The sequence below is a fragment of the Haliotis rubra genome, unplaced genomic scaffold (genome assembly GCF_003918875.1).
Source record: "Haliotis rubra isolate DU_JTF1 unplaced genomic scaffold, ASM391887v1 Scf301, whole genome shotgun sequence".
Lineage (NCBI taxonomy): Eukaryota > Metazoa > Mollusca > Gastropoda > Lepetellida > Haliotidae > Haliotis > Haliotis rubra.
The window spans coordinates 517,918-536,081 of NW_025766971.1; the positions used below are offsets into that span (position 1 = coordinate 517,918).

The 18,164-nt window shown below is 38.9% G+C and overlaps 1 protein-coding gene across 1 annotated transcript in view; it reads left to right on the forward strand.

Moving 5' to 3' along the window:
• The window catches only part of LOC124282722 (tetraspanin-15-like), a 68,576-nt gene continuing 50,412 nt past the window's right edge, over positions 1–18,164 (forward strand). Inside the window, exon 1 of the mRNA XM_046718743.1 lies at positions 1–135. Coding sequence (XP_046574699.1) covers positions 70–135 — 66 coding nt within the window. The 5' untranslated portion in view covers positions 1–69. The remainder of the gene's footprint in view (positions 136–18,164) is intronic.

The following is an 18,164-nucleotide window of genomic DNA, read 5'->3' on the forward strand; positions in this document are numbered from 1 at the left end:
GTGTGTTAGAAAACAAAAGTGCAGGTGCGATGCGACAGCTCTTATTTTGAGTATAAACAGCACGTAATCATGAGGACGGATCAGAAATTATTTTGTCTTAAAAGTGCCAGTGTGATCTTTATTATTCTCCTCTGGGTAAGTTACCATTTATCTTATTCGCATGCGTTCAACATTCAACTAACATATTCAGGGAGTTCTGTCATTGACAGTCGAAATTCGATCGGCAGTCGCGTAGTTTTGGACCCGCGAGATGTTGTGAACTGTGAATGGATTAAGCATCAGTGTTGACAGCGGATGGATTAAGAATCTGCAGTTTCCGCAGATTCGCAGTTATTTTCCCGACTTGATATTTGAGCGACATCACTCTTACAATTTATTACCTCATCTTTTCTTTATAGCGCCATTTACCCGAACTATCATCATTCAAGTTGCAACATTGAATTGCAAAAAACGCCAGAATATTAGGCGTAAGTGAAAGTATGATTGATCAATTTTTATGTTAACAAAAACCAGATGTCCCTTTCTCTTGGGATGCTTATCAATAGTGATAGTCAATTTACATCAAGTAAACATTATTTAAGTTATAGGATACCTTCACATCTGTGAGTCATTGGTAAACTAATTCACACAATTTGACCAAATCCACACAAAATCCTATATTTCCTCACTCTTTATTTACTGAAAAATAGGATTAGATTTCCATGCACTGTCACTGACCCAGTTTGCGACTTCAAAGGCAATATAAAATTGTTACCTACTGTTACATCTCCAAATTATGATGAGGGCAGGATGTGTAGATGAGCCTAAACGGCCCCTGAAAGTGTAAAGTTCACCTTCAGAGTATCTGCAGAGAACAGCTATTTGAACATGAATTGAACTTTACACATTTCTATTTTGCTTAATGCACTTTTATTAATAGTACAGTTGTGCAAGTGCAAGGTGTTTTGGATGTTTGTTGTATAACACCTTTACCCATTTACTTTATGTCTGAAATCCTATTGCATAAACCCATATATAGACCATATCAAATGACAAAATATGTATTGATGCAGTTAAGAATACATTCCTGTATTAAAACAAATCATGTGTATTTTCACTGGGTATGGATTTTCTTTCTGGGAGTAGGTCCAGGTTGTCCAACAGTTTGATACGAGTCTACCCCAAAAGTTTGTGTATGAGTCTCCACGGGTACATATTGTACAGTTTCCTTATGTGGTGTTAGTGTATCATTACCCAATTTTGTATCACCACATCCTGGCAATCCTGTCAGAGAAACTCGAGTAACTGCTGCATGTGCTGTGGTTAGCCAGAGGCAGATGAAAATCTCTTGTGGCTATTAAAATGTCGTTTGACACTAGACTGGTTGTTAAGAGCTTTTGTCATTACTTCCAAAGTATCAGCTTCAGTTCAGTAAAGCAGTGGGCTTGTGTATGTAGCAAAATATGTGAAGAGATAGTTGACATGCTCGTGTAAAAGGCTTGACCTTGTGACATGTAGAGAGATGCCAAGTTCTGGCTATCTGTAGTGTTGCCAGTTGGCTGGGATGTCATGGTCAGTCATGCTGGTGTCTTTGAGTTGACCATCAGTCATTAACTTAGTGTAAAGTGTAACTCATTTGTAAAATGTTCACACACAAACCGGGCGGTGGGGTAGCCTTGTGGTTAAAGCATTGGCTCGTCACGCCGAAGACCCGGGTTCGATTCCCCACATGGGTACAATGTGTGAAGCCCATTTCTGGTGTCACAGAGTTAATTGTGATGTCATCTTTTTGAGTTTCAGTAGATTTGTATTTACATACTGATAATTTTTAGTCATCTTTTAGACATATTTTAAGTCATAGCTGAGTGGTTAAAGCAATCACTCATCATGCCAAAGACCCATGTTCAATTCCCCATGTGGGTTCGAGGTCTGAAGCACATTCAGATGTGTCCCCAGCCATGATATTGTTGGAATATTGCTAAAAGTGGTATAAAACCTATCTCCATCACTCACACCAAGTCATTTGACAGAAAAATGTTTAATAGAATCAAGCTTCAAACTTGTAAAATTGTAATCCTTTGACTATTCACTTATTGCATCAGTATAGTGTACATAAGTTTATGATGATACTCATAGCTCATCTGCCAAAATATCTATCAAAAATAAATAAGGCAAGACAGTTAAAAGTGAGTTTGAGTAAGTTAAGTTTTATGCCGCACTCAGCAATATTCCAGCTATATGGCTGAAGAAAACACTTTTCAAACAGTGTCATTGTTATAACTTGTGTCTTTTGAATGAAGCGTTCCTTGTCAGTCTCATGTTTCTTGAACAGCCAAATTGCTGCCAAAGCATGAGTGAAAGAATTTTATCTCTGCTTTGAGAAAAAAAATGAAAGTTTGCCACCAGTTACAACACTTTTTGAAACCATTTAAAATTCTTCAGTTCCCTCACACCAGTATTTTGTTACTGGAAAAGAACTGTGTATTCTTTTTTGTAACTGCTTTCAGGGGAATAATAAATCTTGACTTAATATTTGTTAACACTTCATGCAAGAATACGTTGTTAGGGTCACAGTGACATTATGAAAATATGTTAGAGATTAATACATTCTTTCATAATGTTATATGAAAATTGAATTGGTATCTAAATATATCACTGCCAATTATCAATTTAAGAAAGGTTGTATAAGCCCTTGACATACAACATTGTTTCCTGAGTAATGGAGCATTGTGTCTGTTGTTAGCTTTCACTAGTCTAATTGAAACAGGACACTTAAGATTGTGTGGGTTGGTTTTCCTGGTTCGAGGGAGATACTGGCTTATTCATAGACCCACCTTAACACATGTTATCAACTGTTATATATGTGATACATACATGGTATATCACACCCTATGTGACCTGAATGTCCAGTCTTCACAATAACAGCCTTGTTTTGGTGGAGCTATGTTTAGAATGGTATATAGGTTATGTATGCCATTGTGTTGGTATTAAGTCATTGTGTGTGGTATTTAGTGCACATGACATTTGTATGTGATATATTTTCTTCATTAGTTTAATCATGAATAATTCATTTGGTAATTAAGTGCTGAATACTTAGATAATTTTACATGTTTGAGGCAAGCAAATGATATCTGTGGAATCCATTTTCATCTTCATTCCTATTTGTGTAGATCGATGTTCATGCTGTTGATCACTAGATTGTCTGGTCCAGATTTGATTTTTTACATACTTCTGTCGTATAGCTGGAATATTGCTGGGTGCAGTGTTAAACAACTAACCAACAAAATTCTATCTTCGTATTTTTAGGTTTGGAATACTAAAGTTTTAAAACATTTGTCATGTTTGAGCATTTCTCACATTGATAAAGCAGATTTCAATAGATATGCAAATTAAAATAATTAATTAATGGTGTTCAGAAGCACTTGCTTCAAATTAGATGACACAATAAGATGATTTCAAACAGTAAGATGCGTCTGTTCTGAATAATTCATTCACCATGAGATTAAAAATGAGATAAAGGACACAAAAGCTGAATTTAGAATTCAGAATATTCTTAAAATAGTTTTCCTGAACACTTGAAAGCCAAACTATTTAACTTCAGAGAAGAAACTCACAGTAATACTGATGTAATCTCATCGCCATCCCTTTTGGGGCGTGACTGCCTCAGGCATGAGGTACAGCTATTGTATCAGCGTCTGAGATCAGCTGTTGATAAAGACAGTCATACATTTCACCAGCTACCCGCCACCCTTTATTGACATACCGTGACTAAGTGTGATGGTACTTCACAGGAAGAATATTTCCTCTCTCCATCATGTGTCACTGATTTTGTTGTTGTGTTGTGTTAGACTGTTGGTGCCTATCATGTTTATACACCCTGGGGGTGCCTGTCTCATGCTGAGGATGTTCACCTTTGAGATGAAGTATCCAGAAGTTAATGAACTGTTTTCAACTCATGGTTAAGCAGCTGAGATAAGAATCTTATCATGATGGGAAGTACATATGTAATTAATTGTGCGATCTTTAGAGTTATATCATGGTAATGTTCTGTTCCTTTGCTTATTTTAGTTATCAGTGAATGGTAATGATTTTTAAATTATTTTAAATAGGAAAACCGTCTGTCCGAAATGAATTTGTTATGTTCTCTTTTTTCATGATCCATGGTCTGTCAGCAACACCATTTCCTATCAGTGGGCTTCACCAAGGCAGTAAACATTTATTGCACATTGGGCTTTCCTCCTCCGATACACTTACACACTGTGATTGTCCTAGACTAACAACTAGTCTCTGAAATGAACATATTTAATTAATCTAAAGTGACTTGGTCAGCTGTGATATAAATGCGATTCCTTTTTTTAATTTTTTATTTTTATTTATTTTTTTAAAATTATTATTATTATACAGATTTTTTTTGATTTTTTATTGTGATAGCAAGTGATACAATATTCATACAGTTGGATAATACACACAACACATATATTATATATAAATGCGATCCTGTTGAAGAAGGCTAAGACTAACACAGCCACCAGAATATAGTTACGTTTGTCATCAGATCAAATATTTCTACAGTGGTTGCAATTATTTGTCTATAAACAGTGGTATTTCTAAATTAAGATCCTGGGCCTAGATTTTCTAACCTCTCTTAGTGCTAAAATGGTTGTAAGTGCCATACATTAACATTAACTTACGACTATCTTAGCTCTAAGAGAGCTTCGAAAATGTAAGCCCTGGTGTTAAGGGCACACTTTGTAATCACATTTTGTTTTTATGTAAACATTTAAGTTTGTTTGTTGTTTAAACCCGTAACCAGCAATATTCCAGCTCTATGACGGCGGTCTGTAAATAATCAAGACTGGACCAGACAATCCAGTGATCAACATCATGAGTATCAATCTGCACAGTTGGGATACAATGACGTTATAGAACAAACTTTATGGATAACAACTTCTTTTTATTCGTGAGTGCGACGTTTCGATACAGATTCTTGTACCGTTGTCAAGCATAATGCTTCTAAAATGCCACTCAAAGAAGTTACAATGACATGTCAAACGAGTCAGTGGGCAAATATTTATGAAGCCAGTGATAAACACACAAGTAGTGTGGATAATGAAACATGAGGAACAGATCAAATATAGTAACACAAGAACAGGTCTGAATTTCAAATTATCCATTTTCTAGATCATTGAAGAATATTGTTTGGTTGACCAAATTAAATCTTAAAGGACGAACCTATTAATTCATTATATACAGGGGTAGCCAAGTGATTAGAGCATTTGCTTGTTACACTGAAGTCTGGGTTCAAATCCCATCATGGGTATGACACATGGAACCCACTTCTGGTGTTCTCTGGTGTCCAGGATGCTGCCTGAATGTTGTGGAATATTACCTTTAACTCTCTCACTGTTGATTCACAGGAGTTCCATGTGTCACTCATGTTAGTGTCCCAAGAAGTCGTAACTTGACCTCACCAGTCTAATTTCTAGAGTTAGAAATAGGGCTGGTAGACTTGCACAAGTCTTTAAGGTAATAATTAAAAGTTTAAATGATAATTTCTAAAAAAAATATAAATAACCCTTTTATAGACTGGTGTCCTTAGACTATCGATTTATCTAGACTTGCCTCTTTAAATGATAGAAATACTATACATCCTTGGGCTTAGCCTTCAGTACAGCCTTGGAGCAAGGCTACAGGCATGGGATTGGCTGCTGCAGCTGGGGGTGAAATGCAAGGAGGGTAGTAGGGGATGGGGGGTGTTATTGTTATATTTTTGAATTTGCTCTAAGGTCTGTGATAGACAAGGTTGTGTCACTTTAAGATGTTTTTTAAAGTTACAGACATTTCCTTTTGGAGAAAGATAAGTGATTTCTGAGGTTTTCCTTATTGAATCTCATGAAAATCTTCAAGATGACATCAAGTTCCAAGATAAGTGAGCATGGCTTCAGTTGATGGTGCTTGTGAAAGTCTGTTGGGGACGTTAGACAGTTCGACAGTTTATCACAGACACAGACAGCAAAGAGGTCGCGTTTTACACAGAAATCTGTGATTACTCACATGCCTTAGCTGAAAACCTGCCGCATTTTCGTCTGCTGTGTGTTTAAAAGAAATGTGGATGTCAGTTCGGCATACATTCATCATGTCAATAAATATGTTGGGAACTTGGGAGACGCAATCATTAGCTCCCAGTGTGATATTCAAAGGACATGTTTATGGATGAGTGGAAGTTTTTGTGTCACAATACAGCTGACTGAGGTAGTGATATATTCATGGCCTTGGTACCCCTTATAGTGCCAACATGATACTAATATGTTCTGGCCCCGATTTCTCGAAACAAACAAACAAAGTTTTTACTCAAATTTCAAACTGAGTTTGACAATTTGAAACAGATGAATTTTTTACTCAACTGCATTTTTTAAATAATAAAGCCCAAACAACTTAAGTAATCTATCCACCAAACTCAAATTGTCTACTAAGTTTGAGTTTAATATTGATTTCCGTTTATTCTGGGAAATGCATTTTCTCAAATTTGAGTGAAAACTCAGACTTAAGTTTGTTTCAGAAATCGGGGCCTGGACTTGGTACAGTCTCTCTTAGACTAACGCTTAGTCTCTGAATCTATATAATTTTGATAGTAACAAATAAACCCATTTAAATTGAAAAGGAGCCCAAGGGACACCAGACATTCAGATCTAGACTTGCTTCATTTAGGGCTTGAGCACTGCAGGGAGGGCTAGGCAGTAGGGAAAATAATGTGGTTCAGGGACTGTGAGACAGACTAAGTCTCTCTATACTTTACAGTCAGTGCTATTGAACCCTGTTGAAGATCTGGGCCCTGTTTCACAAAGCTATTGTAGCACTATGACTGTCGTAAGTCTATGGTACAGTAGAGGAAGTATGATTGCTACGAAAAGTTACGGGATCTTAGACTTACAAGAGATTTGTGAAATTGGACCCTGGGTTATAATCATTTCAGTGGTCTGTGCTTGTAAAACCAACTAACAGGATTTTGTGGTCAGACAGGCTGACATGGTTGATGTATGTCATCTTATCCACATGCAGTAGATCAATGGACATGATGCAAATCAATGGATTGGCCTGTACAGATTCGTTTATTTACAGACGACTTTCATATAGCTAGAATATTGCGGGGAGTGAACCAATATATATATAAAACATTGACAAGCTGTAATGTAACTTCATTGACAGAGTAGTGAAGCTGTGATTGTCCTGTGAATATTTTGTGCCAACATGTTACGAAATACCTGAATTTCATATAGGGGCGGTGGGGTAGCCTAGTGGTTAAAGCGTCCGCTCGTCACGCCGAAGACCCGGGTTCGAATCCCTACATGGGTACAATGTGTGAAGCCCATTGCTGGTGTCCCCCACGGTTATATTGCTGGAATATTGCTAAAAGCGGTCTAAAGCCAAACTCACTCGTTCACAAGCACCAAAGTCAAAGGTCCATTTCATAACCCCAATTTTGAATATTGAATGACTGAAGAGTCCTTTAATTCAAATACCATACATTTGGTAAGTCAAGGGTCCGTTTTCATAGCATCAATTTTGAATGTTGAATGTCTTAGGAGTCTTAATTCAAATACCATAACTCAAATCTCAAGTATGAAATTGAAGGGGTTCATTTTACAACCCCAGCTTTGAGTGTTGAATGACTGAGGATTCCGTCGTTTAAATACATGCATGGAAGTCAGGGGTCCATTTCATAACCCCAATGTTGAGTTTTGAATGTTGAGTCCTTTAATTTAATTACCTTACAGCAAACCTCAGGTAGGGAAGTAAAGGGATCCTTTTCTTAACCCCAAAGGTGGATGATCATGATGATTAAGGAGTCCTTAGATTTATATACTGCACTGCACAAGCAAATCTCAATAGGTCAAGGGGTCCTCTTCACAACCCCAGATTTGAATGTTGAATGACTGAGGAGTCCCATAATTGGCATAACAAACCTCAAGGACCCAGGACCCCTTGGTTTTCAACACTGCTTAGTTGAGTTCTTGATGTCAGCCATCTGACCTGCTTTTCAGTCAACACTAACCAGCTCCTTGTCAACATCAGTGTTAAAGCCTCCCCTCTCTAGTTTCTCCAATAATCTAGGTTACACATTCTGTGACATGGTTTGTCCAAGGAGAAGTACCACAGGTTGCCATCGATTGTTTTCTAGGATTGTGTTCCGGGGAAGTCCATGCCCACTTGTGTTTGCTTCCTTCAGTTCAGCCGCATTTCTTCCATGTCAGAACTTGTTTTTTTGTGTCCGCCTTTCCTTCAAGAACGAGGAAATCTATTTTGGCACCCATTCAAGCATTTGCTTTCAAATCCTGTTTAAAAAGTTCTTGTGAGAGGATGCGGCATGGCGTCACTGGTCGTGGTTCCCCTCGGAATGCCCCACACCTGTACATGGAGGATTGATTCTAGTATCTCTGTAGCTTAGGAATATGACAGGAGGGTGAAACAGTTCTAATTGGACGTCTGCCCAGTCATTCTTATCTCAAATAGTAGTGATGTTAAGTGTCTAAGTTGATTTCTTTTCCAAAGAATCACATTTCAGCCAGGAAAATCTGTTCCTGATTTATGTGGACCATGAGTGATGCATGTCAGGATAAATTCAATAGTATGGCATTCGCAGAGATGCCAACCTCTAGGATTTTATCATAGTCACTACGCGAATTTTAGCCTCAAACTACGCGAATACGATTGCACTAGAAATTCTACGAAATTTGAAGAAAATTCATTAAAATGGATATATTGACAAACACATACATTTTCGTCGATTAAATACATTTTCGCCAAAAAAAGACGACAAGATGAAACGTAATGCTAATAATTTGGAAATCTTCTGTTGGAGGTATGTGAAATTAAAGCTTCACTCTTGATTAGTGTCATATTATCTTTCTCAGAGTCCATCATGATGACCGCCTCCATGGTGTAGTGGTTAGAGCGTCCGCCCGGAGAGCGGAAGGTCGCGGGTTTGATCCCCGACGGCGTTATACCAAAAAGACGTTAAAATATGGTACTTGTTGGTCCCTGCCTGGCGATCGGCATTAATGGGTACAAAAAGGACTGGTCGGCTCGGAGTCAGTATAATGTGTCTGAGTGGGGTATTCATGCTTCACTGCGGCATGGTATCTCAGTGGGCTAGCACAATAAAACCAGCTTAAGTCTGGGCTAGTACAAGCAGCTGCACATACACATACACATGCATGCACGTCATCATATGAGCAAAATATTCTCAAGCATGACGTAAAACCCAATTTCACCTCACCTCCATCATGATTTTAAGTATTTAGTTGACTACTAATTATATGGTCAAACTACTAATTTTGATCCTTGAAAGTACTATTTGCAACACTATTTGCATTTCTGGATTCGACCTCTTTCTTTATCTGTTGACATGAGGTAATGGTAAGGTTTGCTTCTTCTGTTTTCCTTTCTTTTGGAACAATAGTTCCCCAGCACCCCATGGTTCTTGTAAGAGACGACTCTGGGACTTGGATTACTACTGCCTGTCATTTTACCTTGACTTAGTTATATTGTTCTTAACATCAGGGGCGGTGGGGTAGCCTAGTGGTTAAAGTGTTCGCTTGTCACGCCAAAGACCTGGGTTCGATTCCGCACATGGGTACAATATGTGAAGCCCATTTCTGGTGTCCCCTGCCATGATATTGCTGGAATATTGCTAAAAGTGGTGTAAAACCAAACTCACTCACTCTCAACATCAACCACTGCCTTGTCCGTTTTCCAATATTTACAGGTTGCCTTGATACAGCTGGTATGTCAATGACAACTCATACCTTAGTTATTTAAACCAACCTGATTAAAGAACCATTTTGCTATTTCTAAGAGAATTTATCATTCCAGTGGATATTAACATAGAACTACAACAGGTCAGAACATACTGACACTGTTCTTTAAAAGGATGTTAGGAAGTAATGTGCAGTTTTAAAGTTAAAAAATTTGCATAAATTAAAATAGTTGCATGAATAAATATTGACTAAAATGTTCTACCATACCACTGCTTCTTGTAATAAATTTTATTCAATTTTTGTGAGTGTAATGATTAACGAAAGCCTATTACCTCACATGGTGAACAGGTCCATTCTATAGATTGTATATGTTGTTATTTTGGAATTGAGTGTTGGCCATATCTTTCCTTGTCAGACCCTGATCCTGTAATGGAGACAGAACATTATGCTTGATACAATCATGGAAGACCAGGGAATTTAAAGCTTATTACGCACAGATAAAATCTATTCAATTAACACAGGCCTTGTGGTGTGCATACGACAAAAACAACATGGTGGAATTTTCTTGTGGTTTTTAAAATACAGTCTTGAAATTCTTCATGGAAGCAAATCTCGTTCTTCATTATGTGAGATGGACTGTGTAAAGAGACAACAGTGCCCCTTTGTCTAGACGGCAGAGGAAGTGGAAGGTCCCCTGGGGGACACGGGAATAGCAGTTATTTATAGGGACAGATCAATTTATTTGCTACTATTTGAGATGCTCTTTGTCAATACCAAACAGCAAAGGAGAGGAGGGAAGTGGGCAAAAATTCAAGAAACGTATTTATGTTACATGTAAAATGGAAACAGTTCAGAAGGGGTTTGCCTTTTTGGACATGATAATATAGACATTATACCGACTTGAGCAGGGTACTTTGTAGAGCTCTAAAGATTTTCGTACCTCTTTGCTATCCAGTCAATACTAGGGCACATACTCATAATTTATAAAAAACTGAGAAAACAATCTTACTAAGAAATTGAAACGTGAAATCCCAATTGCTGATTAGTTGATAAATATAAGTATGAAGTTACTATGTTCTTGCACAAATTTTAAAAAATGGGAAACATGAAATTGTAATTTGTTGAGTGTGGTCTACGTCTGTTAGGAAAGGCTATTGACATATACTCTGAATGTCAAGATAAGTCTGTGTTGAGTTAAGTTTCAGTTAGCGTTTGAAGACTGGAAGATTAAAGGAGGTCTCCCTAAAAGCAGAAGCCTTAATATCCATTAAGGAGCCAGTCTTGCTCTTTCAAGCAGTTGATGTGTTTCGTACAGGGAATAATATTTAACATCCATGTCGGATTGCGTATGAAAATAAACATGTTCCTTAATGATTGTTCTGTGTGAGGGTGTTGCAGTTAACATTCCTGTTTCTTATTCTCAGGGGGCGGTGGGGTAGCCTAGTGGTTAAAGCGTTCGCTCGTCATGCTGAAGGGCCGGGTTCGATTCCCCACATAGGTGCAATGTGTGAATCCCATTTCTGGTATCCCCCGCTGTGATATTGCTGGAATATTGCTAAAAGCGGGGTAAAACCCAACACACTCACTCAGTCTTAATCTCAGTGATGAGTTTGACGGGCATACAAAGCATGCTGAAATTTTGAAAACCAATGGTTGTGTTTGAATCCAAGTTATGGTTATGTTTCTAGGTTTGTTTGCTCCATACCTGTGTTGGTTGCCTCTTGTTAGGCTTTCCACCTATGTAAAGTGAGTATGCTGTGATACAACTGGAATAAAGTGGTGTTGAACCCTCACTCACTCACTCACTCACTCATTCATGTTTCATGATTTTCATTAAATACCTATAATAGTACTATTGAATGGTTAACAAAGGTTGATCACCAGTTAAAAAACAATAAAGAACATAATAGATATTTAGTATTTTTTCTCTACAATGTAAAGAATATTGGATATCGGTAAAATCTTTGCATGTATGTACATGTATGTAGACATTCTCAGTACCTGTTGTCCTTCAGATGAAATCTGTTTTAACAGGGTCTGTATTAACAGGGTCTCACTGTAACAGACACATCATCCCCCATATATTTCGGAATGAAAATACCCCGTGTCATCACCAGAATGTTTACATAAACACCCTCCCTCAATAAAAATACCACAGCCCCAAACCCCTTAACCTCCATTAGCATAATTAGTATCTGACCCAGCTATTAAATTCTACTTCCAACAAATTGGGGTTGATCTATTTCTGAATTATAAGCATGGCCACAATTCCTGTTTGAGATTCGCACCAGACACATGGTAGTTGATACCAGCATGTGTTTACACCATTTTGGCTGGATGTAGAAGGCATCTTGTTAACATGGCCAAGTTGAAGTGGGTGCAGGAGACGCATGCACTTAAACTCTTCTTGTGATGTCAAGGCCGGGGATTAAGCTGCTTTCCTCATAAACCGCCTTGTCCTTAGCATCCCACACAGGTTTAGGAGGTGCCAGCACTTCTGGAACGTTGCCAGAATGGACGAAATGATCTAACAACTGTAAGATCTAAGAACAATAAGATCTAAGAAGTATAATGATCTAAGAAATAAAATTATCTGAGAATTTTCCCAGTAAGTGTAGATAAAGACTTCAACAAACTAATTTTCCCCCAGATTTTCCTTTACAAAATTGCAAATCCGTTGTGATATTTTTAATGAAGTATTTATCGGCATGTACACTGCACATAGAGGCTGCCTGTAATCTGGACAGCAGGTGCCCAAAGAGCTTTCCTTACAATTACTGGTCTTAAACTCAACAATACCACAGTGGGACTTAACGTCATTGATTTAGGTTAACTTTGTAGCATCATGTCCTTGGTCTTGTACATATTTCCATCGTGTGCAGAAAAAATATGTTTGTTGAACTTTATTTAAATGAATGACTTCATCATTGTGATAACATTTGAGTTATTGGACCCACATCATGTTCACAAATAAACTCATCATTGAGTCACTGAGGGTAAAGTCAAGAGTCGTTATTGTTCAAATATCAAACTGTCCATTGGACTGGAAACTAAAAAAATTACAACCGACAAAATTATTCCATCCCTAGTCCATCTCACAGTCCCTGAACCACATTATTTTCCCTACTGCCAAGCTCTCTCTGCAGTGCTGAAGCCCTAAATAAAGCAAGTCTAGATTTCCTCAGGTTCAGGAATCTGAACCTCTGCAGTGTTCACCAATGGTTTGTTTCAAAGTAACAGGACATTGGGTCCTGTAAGTTTCAGATGTCTGTCTGACCCACTGAAAATTCACAGGACCCATAGAATAAAATTAAACACACATTTCAGATTAAAACAATTCTTATAATTGGCATTTAAAATTACTAACAAACATAAGATTTATAAACAGCAAACAAGTGTCACATGTGACATGTGACATATTACAACTTCAGTCAAAGTCATTGTGAAATATACAGTCAGACACTGGGGCCAGCGGGTTGTAGATTTCTATCGGACCGTATCGGAATCTGCCAGATTTGTCAGAGGGCAGACACTATTCGTGAACACTGCCTCTGGTCTCCCTAGGGCTCCTTTTCAATTTAAATGGGCTTGTTTGTTACTATCAAAATTATATATATTCAGAGGCTAAGCATTAGTCTACAGTCCTACCTGCAGTGCTAATGCCTTAAATGAGACCGCCTCTGGGGTGTAGTGGTTAGAGCGTCCACCCGGAGAGCGGAAGGTCGCGGGTTCGATCCCCGACCGCGTCTTACCAAAAGGTGTTAAAATACGGTACTTGTTGGTCCCTGCCTGGCGCTCGGCATTAATGGGTACAACAAGGACTGGTCGGCTCGGAGTCAGTATAATGTGTCTGAGTGGGGTATTCATGCTTCACTGCGGCATGTTATCTCAGTGGGCTAGCACTATGAAACCAGCTTCAGTCTGGGCTAGTACAAGCAGCCACACATACACATACACATGCATGCGCGTCGTTATATGAGCGAAATATTCTCAAGCACGACGTAAAACCCAATTTCACCTCACCTCACCGTTAGTCTAACCCATCTCAGGCGATCATTCAGATGGTTATTTTGAACACAGAGGTATTGTTTGGTTGTATGAACCGACTTACGAGGATTGGGTGTTACAGTATGTGGAGCTCTGCTTTATGTGTGTCATCATAGCAACCTTGACTTTGGTCACCTATGACTTTGGTCATTGATCATGCTATAAATAAAATTGTTCGCGTGATAATTCACGTTGCAGTTACTGCAAATTTATCTCATTCTGCATTTAATAAATATCATCTTTATGCGTCTTAAGGCGTGCTGCAGATAGATCACGCAAACAAGGGCAAAACATGGTGGCAGAGTCCAGATATTCCATCCAGTCAGCTGCTAGCCGTCGACCCTCTCCCGCCTGGTGTTCTGCTAGAGACCCTGGCGCCAGAGGAGCGTGGGACGAGTCCGTTACCTCTAAGAAACGACCGGCCTCCCCAGACATCCCGTCATTGCAGACTAAGTCTAAGAGGCCTCATATCGTGATCTCAACGCAGATTGAGGACAGGGCCAGGGCAGCAGACTTCAAAAGGAAATCCCACGAAGACAGCAAGAACTTTCTCAGCCGAGATGCGTTCCAGCAGCAGAGTTGGGCTCTCGATGATCAGCCGATAATCATCCCGACTTCTACGCAGAAGAAGCGACCGTGTCAGCGCTGTGACTTCTGCAGAGATCACCATGCAGCCTGATGCCTCTACACCCGGCGTACGTCATTGATGTGAACCCCATTGCAGAAAGATTGACGATTTCGTCTAAGAGATCATCCACATGATGCAGATTATGCCTGCCACAGATTATGTATTATCAATACAGATTTACTATTAAGTGTACACTGGAGACAATCTCTCTGAGCAGTTTAAACAGCTTATTGCCTCCTTTGGAGTTGGATAAACTTGAAAAGATGGTGTATAAATTCTGCTTAATAGGCAGTAATTGTTTGTTTGTTTAACGCCTCCCTCAGAAATAGTCACCAAGCTTAAATATTATCAGACTATGTGCTCTCTACTTAATGGGCAGCGATTTCTTGTTTTAGCCATACTCAAGAATAGTTGCCAAGATTATCCAAGAAGTATCATAGGACCAGCCCATTTCTGGTGTCCCCCAATCGTGATATTATTGCTGGAATATTGCTAAAACTGAGTAAAGCAGCATAAAACCAAACTCACTCACCTCCAGTGTGCTCCTCTCACTCTAGGACCAGCATTAGTCAGTCTCACAGTCCCTGAACCACATTATTTTCCCTACACCCTAGCCCTGAGACCCTGCAATGCTAAAGCCCTAAAGGAAGCAAGTCTAGAGTTCCCCAGGTTCTGAATCTCTGGTCTCCCTGTGGCTCCTTTTCAATTTAAATGGGTTTCTCATCCAAAACTGTTCCACTGGAGATACTGCTTGTGTGAGATCAAATGATATCTCCTACGAGATATCGTTTTGACAGTAGATTTTGTACAATGCCCTCACAATGCTATGATGTCAAAAACTTGATGATGTCACAATGCTATGACATCGCTGCACTGCAAGCCTAATGGCAGTATTGTGTTCAGAGATGTACATTTTTCATTGAAAACTAATAAAGAGTGATTTTTGGTGATAAGCAAAATAAGTGGATATTTGTAACTTTATCATCTCATGTTGATATTATTGATATCAGTAGACACTTGGGTGAGATTCTCTATTTATTTGTTACAATCAATATTATATATTATCATAGACGAAGCTTTAGTCCAGACCAGCATAGGCTGCTGAGGATCCTTTCCAACACATAATCTCCTCGGGGTAGACTAAGGCTTAGTCTCTGAATATATATAATTTTGATAGTAACAAACAAGCCCATTTATATTGAAAAGGAGCCCTAGGGAGACCAGAGATTCAGAACCTGAGGAAATCTAGACTTGCTTTATTTAGGGCTTTAGCACTGCAGAGAGGGCTTGGCAGTAGGGAAATTAATGTGGTTCAGGGACTGTGAGACAGACTATCCTCGGGGTAACATGGGCTGTAAATGGCCCATGCTCTGCCCCAACTGAGCAAGATGAGAATCTTGTTGTAGTTTGCTGTGATAGGGCAGACATCATGGAGACAGAACAGAACCTGTTCCTCAAGTTGCTTTGATTAGACATGTCTGTTCCTTGCTTTAATCCATTTGTTCAAACCGAACTGCGGCATGGTGAATGTTATTTTTGACAGTTTTCAGTGTGTTTATGTTTTTGGAGAAAGACGTTTTATCAGATTGTGTTGTGGAAACTGGAAACTGTAATTCTATATTGTAGCTACTCCATTCTCTAGTCTTTAACTGTCTACATGACTGCACTTGTCAAACTAAATGTATTGTAATATATTTTTCTGTGATCTGATATATAGAAAAAAATATCATTGTTTAGTCATTTGTTTAACCTAAAACCTAACATACTATTGAACTTCCTATATATTGCAATACATATCACTCTACATTGTGAACCCAAGAAGGTCCGGATTAGAATTGATCTTCAGCAAACCATGCTGGTCGTAAAAGGTGACTAACAGGATCGAGTGGTCAGGCTTGCTAACTTGGCTGACACATGTCATCGTATCTCAATTGCATAGATCGACGCTCATGCCATTGATCACTGAACTGCCTGGTCCGGCTCCATTATTTACAGGCTGCCGCCATATAGCTGGAATATTGCTGAGTGCAGTGTTGAACAACCAACAAACCTTTGATTCAATCACTGTTGCCACCATGACCTAAGCCCCCCCCATGCTCCACCTTCCTATTTGCATCAAATCCATACTGACTCCCCCTGAGTTTTATTTGATCTATGTACAGATAAATGATATTAGACCTGCTCCAGATATCCCATCGGCTCCATCACAGGCCATTATCATCAGCAGCAAGTGTCAGGTGGAGTGTTGTCAGATATGACTTGTATAGCACTAGGAACCATTCGATGTGTGAACTGCACTTAACACTTCTGTTCCAGCAGTTCCTGAATTAAGCTGCAACTGGGTCACCGTGACACTGGGTTAGTGGTCAATAGAGACTACACTGATCTTATTCATGTTCCATGTATAGTTACTACAATGAGACAACAGGGACTGAACACAATGGATTCTACACATGTAACACTGTTGTTTGATAGGAATGCTGCTTGATACGGAGGCTGCTTGTCTGTTTCTGTAATACACATTTATAAATCTGTATATGCAAATATCATTAACTAGTACTTTACAAGCAAGGAACAAATGTTTAGGGGTAAAATGGTACGGTACGTAATGTGGTACAAGGCCTTCGGTTCGGTTTGTTATATGAGCTGTAATCATTATACAGAAAATTAAAAACAAACCATACACTGTTTGCTAACATCGAAAACAATAACCCCAAGCTTTAATATTTTGAATGAACAAAACTGTCATTTTATGCCTTGATAGGAAATGATGGTACTTACACTGAAAATACTGAATTTGGGGATTGCATTACGGTATACTGAACCGAAGGCAAAATACAGCGGTTCTACTAATACTGCGGTATACCGTTTCACCCCTACAAATTTTCTTTGGATAACTAAAATCTGGTAAAAGAAAAAATAAAATTTAAAAAATAAAATGAATTTAGCGTTGTTGAGGTGTGTATTTGAAGAGGAATGTTGATGTCATCTCCTTTTTGCATTAGTCAGTCTCACAGTCCCTGAACCATATTATTTTCCCTACTGCCTAGCCCTCCCTGCAATGCTAAAGCCCTAAATGAAGCAAGTCCAGATTTCCTCAGGTCTGAATCTCCCATATCACTGGGGCTTCTTTTCAATTCAAATGGGTCTATTTGTTACTATCAAAATTATATTCAGCGACTGAGCATTTGTCAAACTTATCCCCTGTTCATTTCCCTATATGTGTGCAGGATATGAATGATTCCAAACCAGAAACAGACACAGACACATGGGCACTAGTCCGTTAGCTTTAGACTAGTAAAATCCAGAGGTATTAATATTGTAATTTGCTCCAAACATCTACTTTACCTATACACTAGTCTGACATGATCTTTGGACTAGGGGCTGTGGGGTAGCCTAGTGGTTAAAGCGTTCGCTCATCACGGTGAAGCCGGGTTCGATTCCCCACATGGGTACAATTTGTGAAGCCCTTTTCTGGTGTCCCCCTCCGTGATATTGCTGGAATATTGCTAAAAGCGGCGTAAAACCATACTCACTCACTCACTCTTTTGGACTAGCTATGCCAGTTGTGACATCTCTGCCGAAGGCTAAAACAAGATTTCACTCACAAGTATTGTTATGCAGTACTGATTTTGACCTAGTATAGTCATCAAAATTCATAAACATTTTCTCCAGAAGGTCGACAATCTGTAATTCAAACCGAGGAAGATTTAATTCTCCAGACAATGAACAATTCATCATTTTCCCAGCGA